Source organism: Physella acuta, unplaced genomic scaffold, assembly GCF_028476545.2.
Source record: "Physella acuta isolate Inbredline_101_S28 unplaced genomic scaffold, ASM2847654v3 ptg000258l, whole genome shotgun sequence".
Taxonomy (NCBI): Eukaryota; Metazoa; Mollusca; class Gastropoda; family Physidae; genus Physella; species Physella acuta.
The window spans coordinates 935,724-955,733 of NW_026731777.1; the positions used below are offsets into that span (position 1 = coordinate 935,724).

Consider the following 20,010-nt stretch of genomic DNA (forward strand, 5'->3'; position numbering starts at 1 on the left):
TATTTATCGGGGCACGGGTTCATTTACACCACTGCCCAGCTCGCAATGGGGCATGCTGTTTAAAAGCCTTGAGTGTAAGTTAATCACTCACTGTAATATCACCGTTAATCACTCGACGCCTGAGTGTCGGGGACGGAAAGTGCATCTCTTGTGAACCCGATTACACTACCGCAGGGTCGCCGAGTACGGCCGCTAGCTCGGTTTAATCATCGAATGTCGCGTGCCGCATTATCAATATTGTAAGGTGCTCCTTAAAACTAACGTAGTCGCTTAGTGCTCGCGGGATAGCCCTGGACGCCAAATTGCACACTGCAGAGACGCCGGAGACGCGCTTGATTTGGGTAAGTCAACGACTGTTGTTGCCCATCGTGTCTTTAGTGTACAGCCTTTTTTTTAAAGAACGTAGGTTCTGTAGTGCTCGCAAGGGAGCTCGGGGCTTCGGATGTCAGTTTTGCCGCTGAATATAGTAGTACCAATTACCCGCTATGCAGGACGCCCGATTAAAAAATGCGAAGAGCTAACATAGCCGATATGGAACTCTGGTCGCCAAACCGAGTATTGACAAAAACTGCACCCTCCCGGGCGCTACCAACAAGATTTTTTTTTTCGTAGAAGTCATATCGGGAATATTCACACCTACTTTCCAAAGTTTCATAGCACTCGGATGTGCGGTATCTAACCGCATCCGACTTTTATTGTTTTTATATACCCTATATAGAGAAAAATTGCAGCCTCACGGGGTGCCGCCCTTGGGAAATTTAAAAAAAAAATATGTCTTTGCAGAAACATTTCGTGGAGTATTCTAATCAACTCCCCAATGTTTCACGGCGATCGTATGAACGGTGTCAATCCACGATCGACTTTTATTATTATATACCGTATGTAGAGAAGAATCGAATCGCGCCCTACTATATATATATATATATATATATATATATATATATATATATATATATATATATATATATATATATATGTATATATATATATATATATATATATATATATATATATATATATATATATATATATATATATATATATATATATGCCAAATCCTAATAAAATATCATAATATTGAAATAAAAAAATGTGAGTGACGCTTTAAAACCTGGGAAATTTTGTAAATTGTAACTTTTGGCTCTTTCGTTTCAAAAGGTTGCCGACCCCTGGTCTAAGCTAATTATCAGCATAGTTTTTTGGGGCGGCAGGCATAAAACAAAAACAATTATAATAATAAATATTAATTTAAATGTAAATATCTATTTATAAATTTCATTACTTTGTATAGTTAGCGTTAAATAATTTTATAAGAAGAGCTGGATCAAAACAGTATCATTAACACGACATGATCGAGATTAACAAAAGTTCAAATATAAGTTTGTAAGGATATAGATCTATCTATTTTGAGATTTTCTGCAATAGTTCTTTGCAGTTTTAATTAAATGCATACTACTGTAATAAAATAAACACAAACGGAAGTTTTTATCCTAATCTCATATGTTTTTAAAAACAACTCTCCAAAATAATTATAGAATTCAAATTCACGTTTTAGATTCCAAAGTGCTTTCACTTTAAATCATTAGATAAACGTCATCAAAAATTGTGTAGCGCATCTATTTCAACATCCTGTAACCAATATGGCGGAATTTATATAGGGAAATTTTATAATTATTTCATCTTCCTTGTAATTTTGAAAAAAATTTAATTAAATAACATCGAGAGCAAACGGCCTATAGTGCGCCATGTTAACAAGACTAAAACAAGTTGCAGCAGACTTGGTTTGCCGTGCAAATAAAAAGGTAAAGACACATCAAATAGTGTGTTATAGTCTCCTATACTCAAGTCTGTAAAATCTTAGTTTAGCGTCGTAAATTCCAACGTAGCTAGTAATGTGCGATGAAGGTAACTAATGAATATTTCTTTCATTTGGCCATATTTATGTCATATTTTACATAATATGACAGGCAATTGAATAACAAATCACAATCCATGACCAAACCAGTCAAAAATATCCTGGAATAAACTTTAAAACTACCCCGTTCGAGACAACAATGAGTAAATACAAGCAGCGGCCATGTTTCAAAAACAATAATAGAGTAATTTCCCTTGAAAAATTGTCTATTCGCATGCATGTTGTGTTGATTTTGTGGTTTAATGTGGTTGTTTTGTATTGTTTTAATTTAAATATATGCCTGTATAGTAATTTTTCTTTTTTTTCCCACAATATACTTGAAATAAATGACTAATAGACCTTTTCAGACTTAATAGTGTGCATCCAAGACCACAACAATTGTTGGGAGGTGGAGGTCGAACTTTTGAACATTTTTTTTTGCAGTAATCAATTTAATATTAGATCGCCCATAAATGACGTCGCTCTTAAAATAGTAATTACAGCGTGCATTATTGCAGAACAAACATATGAACATATTGTTTCAAATAGAAATTGTGATTTATGGTGGGGAGAAGTTGAGTAGAACTCAGTGATGTGATTTTGGAGACGGGTCAGGTTTTTTATTCTCGTGAAAACAGGGGATGGTTGTGGGAGAAAGACAAGCTGTAGAAGTGTGACGCGTCGTTCATTTGTGATCCATTTTCTCAGTGGGGACGATAGAACTATTAAGAAGGGTCAAGAAATGTAAAAAGTATGTTGAGTCGCATTTCTTGAACCCCACCTTTTCATTCCCCCACTTAGCACATAGTCACCGAGTTAACGCTCGTGCATGACGTCATGTACCGGTACCGCCGACCGTTAGGCTAATTTTATAGAAAAAAAAAACCAGCACTGTCGTTTTGACACTTATGCGACATTTAATTTGATTACATATTTTGTTGGTGTTCAATAAAACAGCCCCTAACACATCTATCACTCGTCCATTTAAACATACGTGGTTATTTCTGCAAGCTTGCTGTCTTGAGACTTTCGGCCCTTTAAAAATGTATTAAGTTCTCACCGTATAGAACTAGACTACACATATTAAGCTCCAAACAAGCTTGGTGAAAACAGGATGGCCGTCCGATTTTGAAGCTGCTCTGCGCTTTATAAAAAGCACAATAAACGATAACATAACACTTATATTAAAGTAAATTATAGTTCTGAATCATGATACATTAAAAGTGATATTCAGAAATTAAGAGCCAGACAGTCAACATGATATTTCAATTTGAGTCCAAGAATATAAATTTCCTCAAACAATGAAAACGTTACTAAATTTTCGCGCAGTTTTGCGAAATTGAATTAAAGTATTTACGTCATCTTACAAAGCGCGATAGCTTACTGGTGCTCTAACGCGGCCCCATGCTAATGGCCGTATTCCTAACGCCCCGCATTAGACGCGGCTTATTCGTCGGCAGGCATTTGGTGGTGTGATTTTGGAGACGGGTCAGGTTTTTTATTCTCGTGAAAACAGGGGATGGTTGTGGGAGAAAGACAAGCTGTAGAAGTGTGACGCGTCATTCATTTGTGACCCATTTTCTCAGTGGGGACGATAGAACTATTAAGAAGGGTCAAGAAATGTAAAAAGTATGTTGAGTCGCATTTCTTGAACCCCACCTTTTCATTCCCCCACTTAGCACATAGTCACCGAGTTAACGCTCGTGCATGACGTCATGTACCGGTACCGCCGACCGTTAGGCTAATTTTATAGAAAAAAAAACAAGCACTGTCGTTTTGACACTTATGTGACATTTAATTTGATTACATATTTTGTTGGTGTTCAATAAAACAGCCCCTAACACATCTATCACTCGTCCATTTAAACATACGTGGTTATTTCTGCAAGCTTGCTGTCTTGAGACTTTCGGCCCTTTAAAAATGTATTAAGTTCTCACCGTATAGAACTAGACTACACATATTAAGCTCCAAACAAGCTTGGTGAAAACAGGATGGCCGTCCGATTTTGAAGCTGCTCTGCGCTTTATAAAAAGCACAATAAACGATAACATAACACTTATATTAAAGTATATTATAGTTCTGAATCATGATACATTAAAAGTGATATTCAGAAATTAAGAGCCAGACAGTCAACATGATATTTCAATTTGAGTCCAAGAATATAAATTTCCTCAAACAATGAAAACGTTACTAAATTTTCGCGCAGTTTTGCGAAATTGAATTAAAGTATTTACGTCATCTTACAAAGCGCGATAGCTTACTGGTGCTCTAACGCGGCCCCATGCTAATGGCCGTATTCCTAACGCCCCGCATTAGACGCGGCTTATTCGTCGGCAGGCATTTGGTGGTGTGATTTTGGAGACGGGTCAGGTTTTTTATTCTCGTGAAAACAGGGGATGGTTGTGGGAGAAAGACAAGCTGTAGAAGTGTGACGCGTCGTTCATTTGTGACCCATTTTCTCAGTGGGGACGATAGAACTATTAAGAAGGGTCAAGAAATGTAAAAAGTATGTTGAGTCGCATTTCTTGAACCCCACCTTTTCATTCCCCCACTTAGCACATAGTCACCGAGTTAACGCTCGTGCATGACGTCATGTACCGGTACCGCCGACCGTTAGGCTAATTTTATAGAAAAAAAAACAAGCACTGTCGTTTTGACACTTATGCGACATTTAATTTGATTACATATTTTGTTGGTGTTCAATAAAACAGCCCCTAACACATCTATCACTCGTCCATTTAAACATACGTGGTTATTTCTGCAAGCTTGCTGTCTTGAGACTTTCGGCCCTTTAAAAATGTATTAAGTTCTCACCGTATAGAACTAGACTACACATATTAAGCTCCAAACAAGCTTGGTGAAAACAGGATGGCCGTCCGATTTTGAAGCTGCTCTGCGCTTTATAAAAAGCACAATAAACGATAACATAACACTTATATTAAAGTAAATTATAGTTCTGAATCATGATACATTAAAAGTGATATTCAGAAATTAAGAGCCAGACAGTCAACATGATATTTCAATTTGAGTCCAAGAATATAAATTTCCTCAAACAATGAAAACGTTACTAAATTTTCGCGCAGTTTTGCGAAATTGAATTAAAGTATTTACGTCATCTTACAAAGCGCGATAGCTTACTGGTGCTCTAACGCGGCCCCATGCTAATGGCCGTATTCCTAACGCCCCGCATTAGACGCGGCTTATTCGTCGGCAGGCATTTGGTGGTGTGATTTTGGAGACGGGTCAGGTTTTTTATTCTCGTGAAAACAGGGGATGGTTGTGGGAGAAAGACAAGCTGTAGAAGTGTGACGCGTCATTCATTTGTGACCCATTTTCTCAGTGGGGACGATAGAACTATTAAGAAGGGTCAAGAAATGTAAAAAGTATGTTGAGTCGCATTTCTTGAACCCCACCTTTTCATTCCCCCACTTAGCACATAGTCACCGAGTTAACGCTCGTGCATGACGTCATGTACCGGTACCGCCGACCGTTAGGCTAATTTTATAGAAAAAAAAACAAGCACTGTCGTTTTGACACTTATGTGACATTTAATTTGATTACATATTTTGTTGGTGTTCAATAAAACAGCCCCTAACACATCTATCACTCGTCCATTTAAACATACGTGGTTATTTCTGCAAGCTTGCTGTCTTGAGACTTTCGGCCCTTTAAAAATGTATTAAGTTCTCACCGTATAGAACTAGACTACACATATTAAGCTCCAAACAAGCTTGGTGAAAACAGGATGGCCGTCCGATTTTGAAGCTGCTCTGCGCTTTATAAAAAGCACAATAAACGATAACATAACACTTATATTAAAGTAAATTATAGTTCTGAATCATGATACATTAAAAGTGATATTCAGAAATTAAGAGCCAGACAGTCAACATGATATTTCAATTTGAGTCCAAGAATATAAATTTCCTCAAACAATGAAAACGTTACTAAATTTTCGCGCAGTTTTGCGAAATTGAATTAAAGTATTTACGTCATCTTACAAAGCGCGATAGCTTACTGGTGCTCTAACGCGGCCCCATGCTAATGGCCGTATTCCTAACGCCCCGCATTAGACGCGGCTTATTCGTCGGCAGGCATTTGGTGGCAAGCCTTTTTGACGGGGATAATGTGTTGAGGCCGTTTTGCCAAATGTCTTAAACTAGCGGGCTTGAAACATTCATGATGATTCGTTTTGAGCAAGGTATACATATACTAATGCTTATTTATCGTAATTTTGATTGAACAAAGAATGATAGAGGGTATCCATCAATCACCTAGGGATTTTTCCCCGTTCACCTCCTTTCATGAGACCGACACGTCATAAATTGTGGACCCGCCTGAGTTGACGTCACAAATCTTCACTCACTCCCGTAGCAAATCATATGTGACATCATTTATGGACAACCCCATATCACTTATTTGGGCATTTGATTTTGACATTTTGACAACAAAGGATAACCAAAATGTTTCTTGACAGGTTGAGACTTGCGATCGACCATAATGACAACACGCACTTAAGGGGTAGAGTGCTGATTATTTTAGATGATATTTTACGAGGGAAGCTGGCGGATAATACATTTTGTCTCTCTGTATATATAAAAGATGACAAACATTTATTGTTGACAAAATTATGGTTAGGAAATTTAGATAAGGCAGAATAAAGCGTATTTTTTTTCATTATGACTAGTTCAAGTAGTTGTGACATTGACAACAAAAATATGATGGAGGTTGGGGTTTAATTAAGGTAAAGAGAAGTAAAAAAAAATGTCATAATTTACGATAGAATCACTAATTGATGAAAAGAAAAACCTGAAATGAAAATAGTGAACATTCAAACAACAAGAATAAACTCAAACTATATAGTAATAGTAATGAATGATCAAATAAACATTAGTACAAAAAAAACCCTGATTTTATACATGGATACAAGTTACATCTCACAATACTTCTAAAATTAATAAAATTGCTTGCTAGGAAATTCAGTTTTTAAAGGGCAGAATTTAAAACAAGTTATTAAAAAGTCTAGTGACAATTTAAGCGCAATTTCCTTATGTTATCTAAAAATAGCTCTGTCGTAGCTTAAAGCACACACGGGGACAAAGCCAGGTCACATGATTTACCCTCCTCCTCCTTCTACAACAAGACAATCATATTTAAATACATTTTCATACGAATAGAAATGCAAGGGAAGCTACTCTAAATAACAATTTCTTAAGATGGCTGCTGTTTTTAATAGTAAATTTACGATCTCGAACAGGGTTGATACACATATTAATTTCAGGATATTTAAATTGATTTAACCATCAATGGTGATCTATTATTCTATTATTTATAATATTTTATTAAAATATACGAAAATAAACTCATATTTAAAGAAATATACATTAATTCACTCTCTCCCCCATTACTAGTTTTGGCCGAATTTACGACGCTAAACTAAGATTTTACCCTCAAGTCCTCTAGTGTCCTTTAGTCACATCCTATAGTGTCCTATACCAACGTCTTATAGTGTCCTATAATCACGTCAAACAGTATCCTACACTAACGTCCTATAGTGAAATTTAGTCACGCCCTACAGTGTCTAATACTCACGTCCGTTAGTGTCCTATAATGTCCTACATTCACGCCCTATAGTTTCCTATATTCATGTCCTATTGTGTCTTATGGAGTGGTTTTCTGACGTCTTACAGTGTTCGATATTGTCCAATACTCACGTCCTACAGTGTCCTATACCCACGTCCTATATTGTCCTTTTCTCACGTTCTTTAGTGTCCTATAGTGTCACATACTCACGTCTTATATTGTCCTATACTCATAGTTTAGGCAGTTGGTAGGTTGGCCAAAGCCATAAGTTTCACATTATAAACACGTACTCAGGTGACCTTACCAAGTTGGACGACATCACTTCGATGATTATATTTTTACATGGATAAAAGTATATTTGTCAAATTGTGTCTTTAAAATAGCAGTAAAAAATACTTCACTCAAGCATTAAAATAATTTAGACATGTAATGTTTTATGAAAAACAATTTAAAAATGATTATGTAGATAACTTAAAAATACGATTTTGCGTAAAAGACTATATTTCAATTTGTTTTCATTGAACCTAAATTTTTAACCAAAGATTCACTTTGGTAGAACAATTACTTGTTGGATGTGATACTTCAAATATCACGGAAAAACCCCTTTGTATTAAAAATATTTTTTTTCAACTATTTGAAGCAATATGGTATGGTAATACCATATATATTTTTCCAGGTATTCGCATTTGATAATCAGCCTGACTGGAGCCAGCTGCCGTACGAAATTCTTCTTAAAGTCTTCAGTTACCTGAGCAACAGCGACAAGTACCATGCCGCTCTCACCTGCAAGACCTGGCTCCGTCCACTGTCAGAGCCGTCCATGTGGCAGTCCGGAGATTTTGTGTTTGACAACAAAAGCGACGAGAAAGCAATCATTTTTGTGAACATGACGGGAAAAACGTTACGTCACATCAACGTAAAATGTATAGCGAGCAATAAGCATTCTTGTGGTAAGTCACAGAAATAGTGGTGGAAATGTGCGTCTATGTACGAACCAGTCATCAACAAGCATACATGTGTACTTTCTTGGATTTTAAAGGAGATGAGGGCCGCGCATCCAGTACAGCGAAGATGTACCAATTTTTGGCCACCGTATTGAACGCACAAAACCATCACATTTTGACCTTCAAGCTAACCAATCTCTGCAGTTTGGAAATTGGTGGCATAAGCGCTAAGTCAAGAACATTTTCAGAGGTCTCCAAACTCTTGACCAAAGTTTTGGAAGTCCAACAGCAGCTTCGTGTCATTGACCTCAGAAACAGCCAAAAGTCTGTCAAACACCGTGGCAATGCTTGTTTTACCGTAAATGAAGGTCAGTATGGAAAGTCTAACATTGGGAGTTAAAAAGACGTTGGGTGCTTGCAAGGTTTGCATTTAGTTAGATTTTATTGTGGTGGTATCAACAGTGGAGCTCATTTCAGGCAGGGGATTGTGGGCTGAGCATTATTATACTTTTAATGCACCAAAAATCAAAATAATAAATTCTTTTTTTTTCTCCGAACATAATTAAACTATTTAACAATAAAAATGAAAACTTTATAATTTTCAAGGTCTGGAACTGTTGACTGCTGCTAGTAAAAACTGCGCCAACACGCTTCAGGAACTTGCGATCTCCAGGCTCGTTAGCTTGAAAGATAATTACAGGAATGACTTGAGCTTTCTTCCACAATTTAGAAGCGCCATCGCAGGTTTCAGCAAGTTGGCAGGTGGGTTGAATAGTTGTATGATGTTTTTTTTAAGTTAAACGAATAGTATGATTTAGTCTGTTCTTCTACATATTTAAAAAAGTAAATAATTATTAATAATACTTTCAATAATAAACAAACATTCGTTTTTCTATGACGTAGTGTGGTAGCTAAGGATGGTGGCTATAAATCTACATGGACGTGAGCACTGGTTATCTCTAGTATTTCCTCACTAGTAGTTTAGTTTGGAGAGTAGACAAACACTTTTCAGTGTAGCAGTCGTCCATGTTGAAAATGACATTGACCTGCCAGCTTTGATAAAAAACCTCAACAAGACATTGACTACCCAAAACTGACAAGACCTTGACCACCTAGCTCTGATAAGGTCTTGACCATCCAACACTGACAAGACCTTGACCATCTAGCTCTGATAAGGTCTTGACCATCCATCACTGACAAAAACTTGACCACCTAGCTCTGATAAGGTCTTGACCATCCAACACTGACAAGACCTTGACCACCTAGCTCTGGTAAGGTCTTGACCATCCAACACTGACAAGACCTTGACCACCTAGCTCTGATAAGCACGTGACCGCACAATTCTTTTAAGTAAAGGCTATGTGACGTAATAATTGACTTGGTTTCTGCTCTAGTCAACTCACCATGTGCCACATAACGAGAGACCCTGTGACTTTCAGAGCTGGACATCAACTTTTGTTATATGGAAGATGACCTGCTGCTCAGCTTAGCCATGTCAACAACCACCCTCAAAGTAATCAAAGTTCGAGCTGACAAAATCCCAGAGTTGGAAAGTCGAATTACCCCTCTAGCATGGGAGAAACTTACATCGGCATGTCCTGAGCTCAGAGTCCTATTTTACATCAAACCCATAACTGTGAGCTGTTGTTTAACAATATGCAGAAAAAACTTTCAGTATAACAATGTTTTATAAACAATAAAAGAAATATAAACATTAATTTAACGAGAAAACTGGCCCTTTGAAGAAGGATACAACGGGCGCTAGGTTGATAGTGCTGTCTATTTTCTCTAAACTAAAACCACCGCGCCCCCCCCCCTCACACACACCCCAAAACAAGTCTACCGTCCCATTCAACGAAATATAATTATATACTTTTTTCAGTGTCCGCCCCCTTCCAGAAAATTCTACCCCCGCCCCCGAAAATTTCAAGTACTCCCACCCCTCTCAGGGGAGGAAAAAGTCTGAAAGAAACACTGGTGTCGCACATAGCCACTACCCGAAGAATTGCATGAAAGAAACTCTCACGCAAACCACTTAGATTAGACAAAATTGCCTTTTTATTCAATGTTTACTCGAGAATCAATGACGTTATATTACTGTGTGCACTCTCCGGCTTGATATTATTTTCTACTACATGCTCAATATGACGTCATATTTCGTTTCCGTATTACTATGCATGTTTTTGTTTTGCTTGTGTTTTCTCTAGAGCGTTCTTGTCAGATACATACACAGATAGATACACAGAAAGATACACAGACAGCGAAACTATTATATAGAATTTTGATATTTAACTGTTTATTATTTTAGTAATAATTATAATTTAATACTTAATTGTAAAGTCTTGAACCTAACTTAGAAACTCACATTCATGGAGTCGTTCTTCCAAGACGTCACAACGATTCTCAAACCATCCATGCCGCTCTATCAAGTCAAGTGGAAATCTGGCAGTGTCACCGCTGTAGAGAACATAGAGAAGTTCTTTCAACATATGGGACAAAACTTTCAGGTGAAGGGGATGGGAGGGATGGGGGTATTAGGAAAACTAGTTTTTTTTTACGTGTTTGTATTTAGCTAACAAACGTGATCGAATGGGAAAGATACACGTATTTGTTTTCGAATCATAGAGCCAAATCATTGTCCATTCAGAACATTTGTTTGCAGGGAGTTAGCGTTAAGTTAACTAATTGAGACCAACGCAACTTTAATAAAACAACACTCGTTATTTGTACTCATATAATCGTCTGTGTTTACAGAAAACTTTACATCATCTGAAGTTCCGTACTCGTGTCCCCATAGACATGGAATGCTTTGAAGTGTTGTTCAAGAGGTAGGCGAACTCTGATTTGTTCATCTTTTGGTTTTGATACTATTCAATATGTTTTTTGGTTCAAAATAACTGTAGGTATAAAAAGTATAAAAACATATTGCCTAGGGTTTACCAAGATTATATCCACAAATTCTAATCGGTGTATATAATAAGTTGGACATATTTTTGATCAATGAGTCAAAGATAATCTTATAATAGTCACGTGACGGGTGGGGTAGAGTCAGGCACTAATTAGAGCTGTGTGGACTAGAGTCAGGTACCCATCAGACTTGGATGGACTAGAGTCAGGTACCTATCAGACTTGGATGGACTAGAGTCAGTTACGCATCATAGCTGGGTGGACTAGAGTCAGGTACCCATCATAGCTGGGTGGACTAGAGTCAGGTACCCATCATAGCTGGGTGGACTAGAGTCAGGTACCCTTCAGATCTGGGTGGACTAGAGTCAGTTACGCATCATAGCTGGGTGGACTAGAGTCAGGTACCCATCATAGCTGGGTGGACTAGAGTCAGGTACCCATCAGATCTGGGTGGACTAGAGTCAGGTACCCATCAGATCTGGGTGGACTAGTGTCAGGTACCCATCATAGCAGGGTGGACTAGAGTCAGGTACCCATCATAGCTGGGTGGACTAAAGTCAGGTACCCATCAGATCTGGGTGGACTAGAGTCAGGTACCCATCATAGCTGGGTGGACTAGAGTCAGGTACCCTTCATATCTGGGTGGACTAGAGTCAGGTACCCATCATAGCTGGGTGGACTAGAGTCAGGTACCCTTCATATCTGGGTGGACTAGAGTCAGGTACCCATCAGATCTGGGTGGACTAGAGTCAGGTACCCATCATAGCTGGGTGGACTAGAGTCAGGTACCCTTCATATTTGGGTGGACTAGAGTCAGGTACCCATCATAGCTGGGTGGACTAGAGTCAGGTACCCTTCATATCTGGGTGGACTAGAGTCAGGTACCCATCAGATCTGGGTGGACTAGAGTCAGGTACCCATCATAGCTGGGTGGACTAGAGTTAGGTACCCATCATAGCTGGGTGGACTAGAGTCAGGTACCCATCATAGCTGGGTGGACTAGAGTCAGGTACCCATCAGATCTGGGTGGACTAGAGTCAGGTACCCATCATAGCTGGGTGGACTAGAGTCAGGTACCTATCAGATCTGGGTGGACTAGAGTCAGGTACCCATCAGATCTGGGTGGACTAGAGTCAGGTACCCATCATAGCTGGGTGGACTAGAGTCAGGTACCCATCATAGCTGAGTGGACTAGAGTCAGGTACCCATCATAGCTGGGTGGACTAGAGTCAGGTACCCATCATATCTGGGTGGACTAGAGTCAGGTACCCATCAGATCTGGGTGGACTAGAGTCAGGTACCCATCAGAGCTGTGTATACATAGGAACGTCCAAGATCACCGAGTCTGTACGCTCCGGGTCTGTACGCTCCGAGTCTAGGTGCTAGTACAGTGCTTGTCAACACCACGCCTACAACATCATTGTATATGTAATGTTATGGTGTGTTATACATCTATGTAATGTTTTATTGTATATGCTACTTGTGTGTCCACAGTATACAGCCGTGCACAAATCTGGACAGCCTCACACTAGGCTTGACCTCTTGTGAGATTGATGACGTGGAGACGTACAAGCTGGCCATCAGAGATGTCATGACGAGATGTGCATTGTCTTGTGACCTCACACTGAACGTCCAAGTCAGTCCACAGTATACAGCCGTGCAAAAAGCTGGACAGCTTCTCGCTAGGTTTGACCTCTTGTGTGATTGATGACGTGGAGATGTACAAGCTGGCCATCAGAGATGTCGTGGAGCGATGTCCATTGTCATGTGACCTCACACTGAACGTCCAAGTCAAATAAAACTGGTCAGTTTGACACGGTTGGTGGGGTCAGGAGAGTTCGCCATGTTGGATCAGTTCACGAATGCTTTTTGTTATCGGCAGTAAAATAATATTGAGCACATACGTTTCTGATTTTCTTATTTCTCCTGAAAAATATATTCGTTTCTGATTTTTATATTTCTTCTTAAAACTTTATTCGTTTCTGATTTTCTTATAAGTTCTTAAAACTTTATTCTTTTCTGATTTTCTTATTTCTTCTTAAAATTTTATTCGTTTCTGATTTTCTTATTTCTTCTTAAAAAATGTATTCGTTTAATAATACGATTTAAAACTTCCAAATTCAAAGTTTGCAATTAATTAATCTATGCCAGGGTACGTTATATGAAGAAATTTTTTGGATTTATGAATAGGTCACGTGATGAGGGTCAGGTGTTTGTTTTTAGATCTTAAAGAGAGGGTCAGTGCTAGATCTATACTCCCAAACTTTTTCGAGTGTCGACCCCCTTTTATAAAAAGTAAGTGACCCGCAAACCCCATGAAATTAAAAAGCCGAAATTAGTATGGAAATTAATAAGCACTAAAATAACATTTTCTAGAAGACTTTCAATATGTACTACCCTTGATAACTGTTTTAGTACGATGAGTAAAATTGCATGCTAGTAACTAAACATTCGGGGTTGAGTTATTGTTAACGCCAATTATTATTGTCATTATCAACATTCAATTTATTTCTTATTTTGTGTTTTAATCGGAGAATAGTGTTGAAAATCTATTCTCGAAAAGTCAATCAATTTTTAAGTTTGGGTATAATTTTAATTATCTCACAGTCAGATTCATCTACTACACGGAAGAGTTTCTCAAATTTACAATTCTTCCACGATTTTGTTTTCGCCAATTTTGCAGCTTTAATAAAAATGCCCGGAGATTATCATGGAAAGTGATAATATTCGTTCATTTTCCCTGAAGCTTCAGGTTAAGCTTCTGTTGATGTTCGAATATATCTGCTTGGTATGATACTCTCTCCAACCACTCTATATCGTTTTAAGTATACCAAAAGGTCTTGTTTCCTTTGCAATTCCAAGAACACTTTGATTTCAGATTTCAATTAAAAAAACACGATTTACAACAATTCGTTTAACAGCCAGCGTACTGTAGTGTAGAAAAGCAGAACCTCGTGATTTATATTAATTTCTTTGTTCAGTTCTTTTAATGCTACAGATTAAATATAATGTACGACTGTTACTAGCAATGGAGTCTTGATGGCGAGGGCATACTGGTGAATCACGCAGTGCTTAGGGAGCTAAATCTTTTCTGTTTTTTAAAAGCCCGATTTTGAGCTAAACAAAGCGCACCATCCGTACATACCCCCACAGCCGTTTAACCCATTTTAATCATCCAGTTAAAAAAAAAACGTATTTATTTTCTCCATGCTATCTTCACAAAATAGCAACTCTTCTTTGCTATCATCTGAATGAATATAGACGAAGACCAGCAACTGCGAACACGAACTCACTTCTGTTGATTTATCAACTTAAAATGCATACAATGGTTAACGCTTGATTTCATTCAAAATTTGTTATTTAATATCTACGGAAATGTCAACTATAAGATGTTGAATATTATTATTTGGCAGAGATATTTGTGGCATCTTTACTGCACTGAAATCCCCAATCATTATTATCACCATCATCAACATGCAGGGTTTGATGACCTTTTCTCCTATTGTGTGACAGGTTTTGTTGCTTGGCAATTTCTAATGCGACTTCATCTAATGCTTGCACTAATGCTGTGTTTCCTTGGTGAAAACACCCTGTTCGATCACGTCTCTGACGGTTGCAACTAGCTTCATTCCGACGAAAGAACTCCATATCTATTTTGGTGTGTTCCGAATGACTCGTCTCAAATGACGTTTTAGTTTTGAAGATTTCATAAACTCGTGACTGAGCGCAACTTTGCACAGTACGCATTGCTTCTTCTCTATTCCATTTCCAGTGATGTTGGTAAAGCCGAATTTCAGATATTCTTCTAAATAATTTTGTTTTGTTTCTCAATACTAAGATTTAGTATACCAGTTGGCGACCCCCCCAGAAAGCCCTTTGCGACCCCCAGGGGGGTCGTTACCCCCAGTTTGGGAACCCGTGATCTGTCATAGTATGGAGGCAAGCTGTTATAGAACAATAGAATGGTAGTCCATATTGCTATGATTATAGAGTGATGCTATAACTATTGCCAATATCAATGTCAACATCAATGTCATTGTCATGTTGAAAGTCACAGTCGTGTTCGTGAAAAATAAAGAGTTTGACAAAATCAAAACTTGAACGAAGGGAAAATCTAGGTTGACATCATTCAAATAAATGTATATGTAAAGGTTACGCTCGCTGTGATTGTTTTTATAGTGACACTCGCAGTTATTCTTCTTCGTTCTTTATTCAAGTATTGGAAGGGATCCCCTCAACCATACAACAACAATACAAACACCATACAGCCACCATAAGCCACCATACAGTCACCATACAGCCACCATACAGCCACCAAACAGCCACGATACAGCCACCATACAGCCATCATACAGCCTCCATACAGCCACCATACAGCCACCATACAGCCACCATTCAACCACCATATAGCCACCATACAGCCACCATACAGCCACCATACAATTACCAAACAACCACCATACAATTACTATACAACTAGCATAGACGACTGCAGGACGTAATTATATCTGACAACCGTGTGAATGATAGTTGTGTGCTCAAATGTTCTATTATAAATCTTTTTCTCATATATAAGCTACACGCGTAAATCACAGTTTGTTTTGCCATACACTGCTGCATATCTGTGGCTATTCTTCTCATGGAAATAAAGTAAACCATTTATACAATCTAGAGTTCAGTTTCATGATTTATGGACCCACAACCACAGGTGTAATTCAACCATAAATACATGCTGTGACACTACTCTTTTCTATTGTATTTAAATAATGCCGGATTGATCTCCCCTAAACTTTCTAGTATTTTACATTTTCATAAAACAATTAAAAAAACTTTATAGCAACACGCTTTTAAATGCACTGAAATTAAGTAAATAAAACTAATTTGTTTTATTTTATAAAAGCTTTGGTCTCTCATGAGATCTTCTATATATTTTAGCGACTAAAGTTTTTTGTCCCCACGATTGCATTACTTTATGTATACTCGGTATGCCAGTCGGTTCAAAACAATTTTTTCAAGAAAACCAGATGTTTCGAGCCGCCCCTTTATAGTTCAAACATGCAGTGCAAACGCGGAGCAGGATGTTACGGAAGAAATGTCTTTTGTATAAGAAATTCCCTGGAGCATATAAAATGATGACGAGACGCATCAAAATATTTAGGCCGATGCTAGCCGGAATAAGATACGCATGCGATACGCATGCGATACTACGACTTGCCTTCGCGGTGATGTTTTCGATGGTACTGCGCATGCGTGTGTTTACAACCGCAGAACCCTAACACCAACCCTAATCCTATCTCTAACCCTAATCCTAACCCTAGCCATAACCCTAACCTTAGCCCTAACCCTAGCCCTAATCCTATCCCTAACCCTATCCCTAACGCTATCGGAGCACGAAAATTAAGTTTATTTATCGATATTTTTAAAGTGATGATTAGAGCAAGCAGGATAATACCGAAATAAATATGTTTATCATGTAAAATAAAGATACACAGTCTAGACTTATTATCAGCATAGTTTTTTTAGGGCGGCAGGCATAAAACAAACACAATTAGAATCATAAATATTATTAATTTAAAAGTAAATATCTATTTATAAATTTCATCCCTTTGTATAGTTAGCAATAAATACTTCTATAAGATGAGCTGGATTAATACAGTATCATTAGCATGACATGATCGAGATATAACATACATGTATCCAAGACTAAAAAACAGTCACTGACAAACAAATAAACCGGAAAAAAAATAACAAAAGTTCAAATATGAGTTTGTTAGGATATATCTATTTTAGGAATATATTCCATTTATGTCTCACAAGCACCATTTAGATTTTCTGCCATAGTTAATTGCAGTTTTAAATGTATACCAGAGGCGTAGCGACACTTCCCGGCGCCCGGGGACATACTTTCAATTTGGCGCCCCCCTCGGGAGCAAATTTTCGATTTGCACCCCCACCTCGAACTTTTCATTTGCACCCCCCCCCCCTCAAACTTTCGATTTGCACCCCCCCCCTCGAACTTTTCATTTGCACCCCCCCCCCCCTCAAACTTTCAATTTGGCGCCCCCCCCTAAGGTCGGCGCCCGGGAACATTTGTCCCCCCCCCGCCCCCCCCCTCGCTACGCCTCTGATGTATACTACTGCTTGCTGTATTTACTATTTAGTCTGACAAAATTATTGTGAATACAAGGTGGTCCTGGTAGAGGGCACGATTGCCAATCGGAATATATCGAGTAATCAGGCGCAACCTACCTCATTCATGATACTTACATTGTATGAGAAACTAGAGGTGCCCAGCTAAAGAACTGATCACGCTGTAAACCTAGAGAGTATGTCGACGAAGGCTGTATGACGTGAACACAGTGTAAGTGTAATGACTACTTGTGTTTGTTTCGTATTTTTTCTTGTGCTTGGTAAAAATTAAAGAAAATGATACAGATTTTATTCGTGGAATGTGTTTTTACAAACTTTTATTTAACTCACTTCCTCTGTCGTCAGTCTAGACGGAAACGCAGGAGTGAAAATTCGGACAGTTCTACTTGACCGATACGATTCACAGTTGGCACGTGGGTCAAGACATGAAGACAATGCAATCTGAAACTAAATTTGACTTAATTGGATGCCTAATTAATTTTTTAATGAATTAATTAAAATGTGGACCGAATTAGTAGGCATGTCTAGCCAACCACACCACACGCGTCATCACCTTCAATAGCTGCGCCATCACGTAATGGCTGCGTTCAAAAACCATTGCGCGCAAACTGAACGTGATGTTCAGTAGGCGCGCAATGGTTTTTAGTCATGTAACTCTATTGTAAATAAAACATGTAAAGTACTGAAAAAAAATTCATAAAAAACGTTTTAATAACAAGCTTTTATGTAATGATGCACTAAAAAGTAGAAAATAAATTATAGACTACTATTTAAATAACTATAAAGAAAAGCGTGGGTGTCTTCCTTAACATTAGTAAAGGTATCCAATAGATACTAAAGTGACCCACGCTTTTCTTTATAGTTATTTAAATAGTAGTCTATAATTTATTTTCTACTTTTTAGTGCATCATTACATAAAAGCTTGTTATTAAAACGTTTTTTATGAATTTTTTCACAAGCTTTTATTTAACTCACTTCCTCTGTCTGTCGTCAGTCTGTCTAGACGGAAACGCAAGAGTGAAAATTCGGACAGTTCTACTTGACAGATACGATTCACATTTGACACGTGGGTCAAGACATGAAGACAATGCAATCTGAAACTAAATTTGACTTAATCGGATGCCTAATTAATTTTTTATGAATTAATAAAAATTTGGACCGAATTAGTTGGCATGTCTAGCCAACCACACCACACGCGTCATCACCTTCAATAGCTGCGCCATCACGTAATGGCTGCGTTCAAAAACCATTGCGCGCCTACTGAACGTGATGTTCAGTAGGCGCGCATTTGTTTTTAGTCATGTAACTCTATTGTAAATAAAACATGTAAAGTACTGAAAAAAAATTCATAAAAAACGTTTTAATAACAAGCTTTTATGTAATGATGCACTAAAAAGTAGAAAATAAATTATAGACTACTATTTAAATAACTATAAAGAAAAGCGTGGGTGTCTTCCTTAACATTAGTAAAGGTATCCAATAGATACTAAAGTGACCCACGCTTTTCTTTATAGTAATTTAAATAGTAGTCTATAATTTATTTTCTACTTTTTAGTGCATCATTACATAAAAGCTTGTTATTAAAACGTTTTTTATGAATTTTTTTACAAGCTTTTATTTAACTCAATGTCTCTGTCTGTCGTCTGTCATCACTCTAGATCGAAACGCCAGAGTAAAATTTCTGGCACTTCTAGCTGATAGATTCCGTTCAAAATTGGCAAGTGTGTCAAGACATAAAGACAATGCAAACTATTACGTTTGACTCAGTTGGATGCCTAATTAATTTTTTTTAATAGATTAATTAAAATTTTAACCAAATTAGTATGTAGTCTTATTCAACTATTTCGCACTATTGTACGCTCTTTATAATGTTCATTAGGCGCGCAATGGTTTTTTAGTTATGCAACTCTATTTAAATTTAAAAAAAAACAACTTTAAAATACTGAGGTCGAGTCTCCAGGTCTTTCTTTGTCTGCCCCTTCTCCTTCTGCCTTGTGGATTCCAGATGAGGGCCTGTCTTGTTATGCTGGATACAGGCTTCCTGAGTGTGTGGCCAATCCATTTCCATTTTCTCTGGAGGATCTCTACTTTAACTGGCAGTTGATTTGTCGGTAGCCATAGAACATCGTTTCTAATGGTTTTTGGCCAGCGAATTCGCAGGATCTTTCTGAGGCATGCGTTTATAAATTATTGTATTTTCTTCTTGTTTATAGCAGTTATTCTCCATGTCTCAGCTCCATAGAGTAGAACAGGTTTTACTAGTGTGTTGAAGAACCGGATTTAAATAGTAGTGTATAATGTATGTTCTACTTATTAGTGCATTATTACATAACAGTTTGTTATTAAAACGATATTTTTAAAATTTTTATTTACTATTGTTACATCTGGTCGAAACGAGCCTAAAAATAACCACTAAGCTAATTTAACAATGTATCAATATACCCACCAATGTGTCACTAGTGTATCAATATACCCACTATTGTGTCACTAGTGTATCAATATAGCCAGTAATGTGTCACTAATGTAACAATATTT

General features: G+C 37.7%; 1 protein-coding gene across 1 annotated transcript; it reads left to right on the forward strand.

Moving 5' to 3' along the window:
* The first annotated feature begins 1,624 nt into the window (after window positions 1–1,624).
* LOC131938879 (uncharacterized) lies at window positions 1,625–13,195 on the forward strand. Its single transcript, XM_059297101.1, has 8 exons — window positions 1,625–1,802; window positions 8,151–8,424; window positions 8,514–8,786; window positions 9,025–9,180; window positions 9,858–10,054; window positions 10,776–10,925; window positions 11,173–11,246; window positions 12,820–13,195. Exons 1-8 carry the CDS (start codon window positions 1,746–1,748, stop codon window positions 13,031–13,033), a joined length of 1,395 nt encoding a protein of 464 aa, XP_059153084.1. The 5' UTR covers window positions 1,625–1,745; the 3' UTR covers window positions 13,034–13,195.
* The last annotated feature ends 6,815 nt before the right edge of the window (window positions 13,196–20,010 follow it).

Bases quoted from the DNA above. Each gene is read 5' to 3' on its own strand.
- LOC131938879 (XM_059297101.1), top strand. From the start codon at position 1,746: ATGTTAACAAGACTAAAACAAGTTGCAGCAGACTTGGTTTGCCGTGCA. The intron at 1,803-8,150 runs GTAAAGACACAT...ATATTTTTCCAG, and splicing joins TTTGCCGTGCAAATAAAAAG to GTATTCGCATTTGATAATCA. The intron at 10,926-11,172 runs GTGAAGGGGATG...CTGTGTTTACAG, and splicing joins ATATGGGACAAAACTTTCAG to AAAACTTTACATCATCTGAA.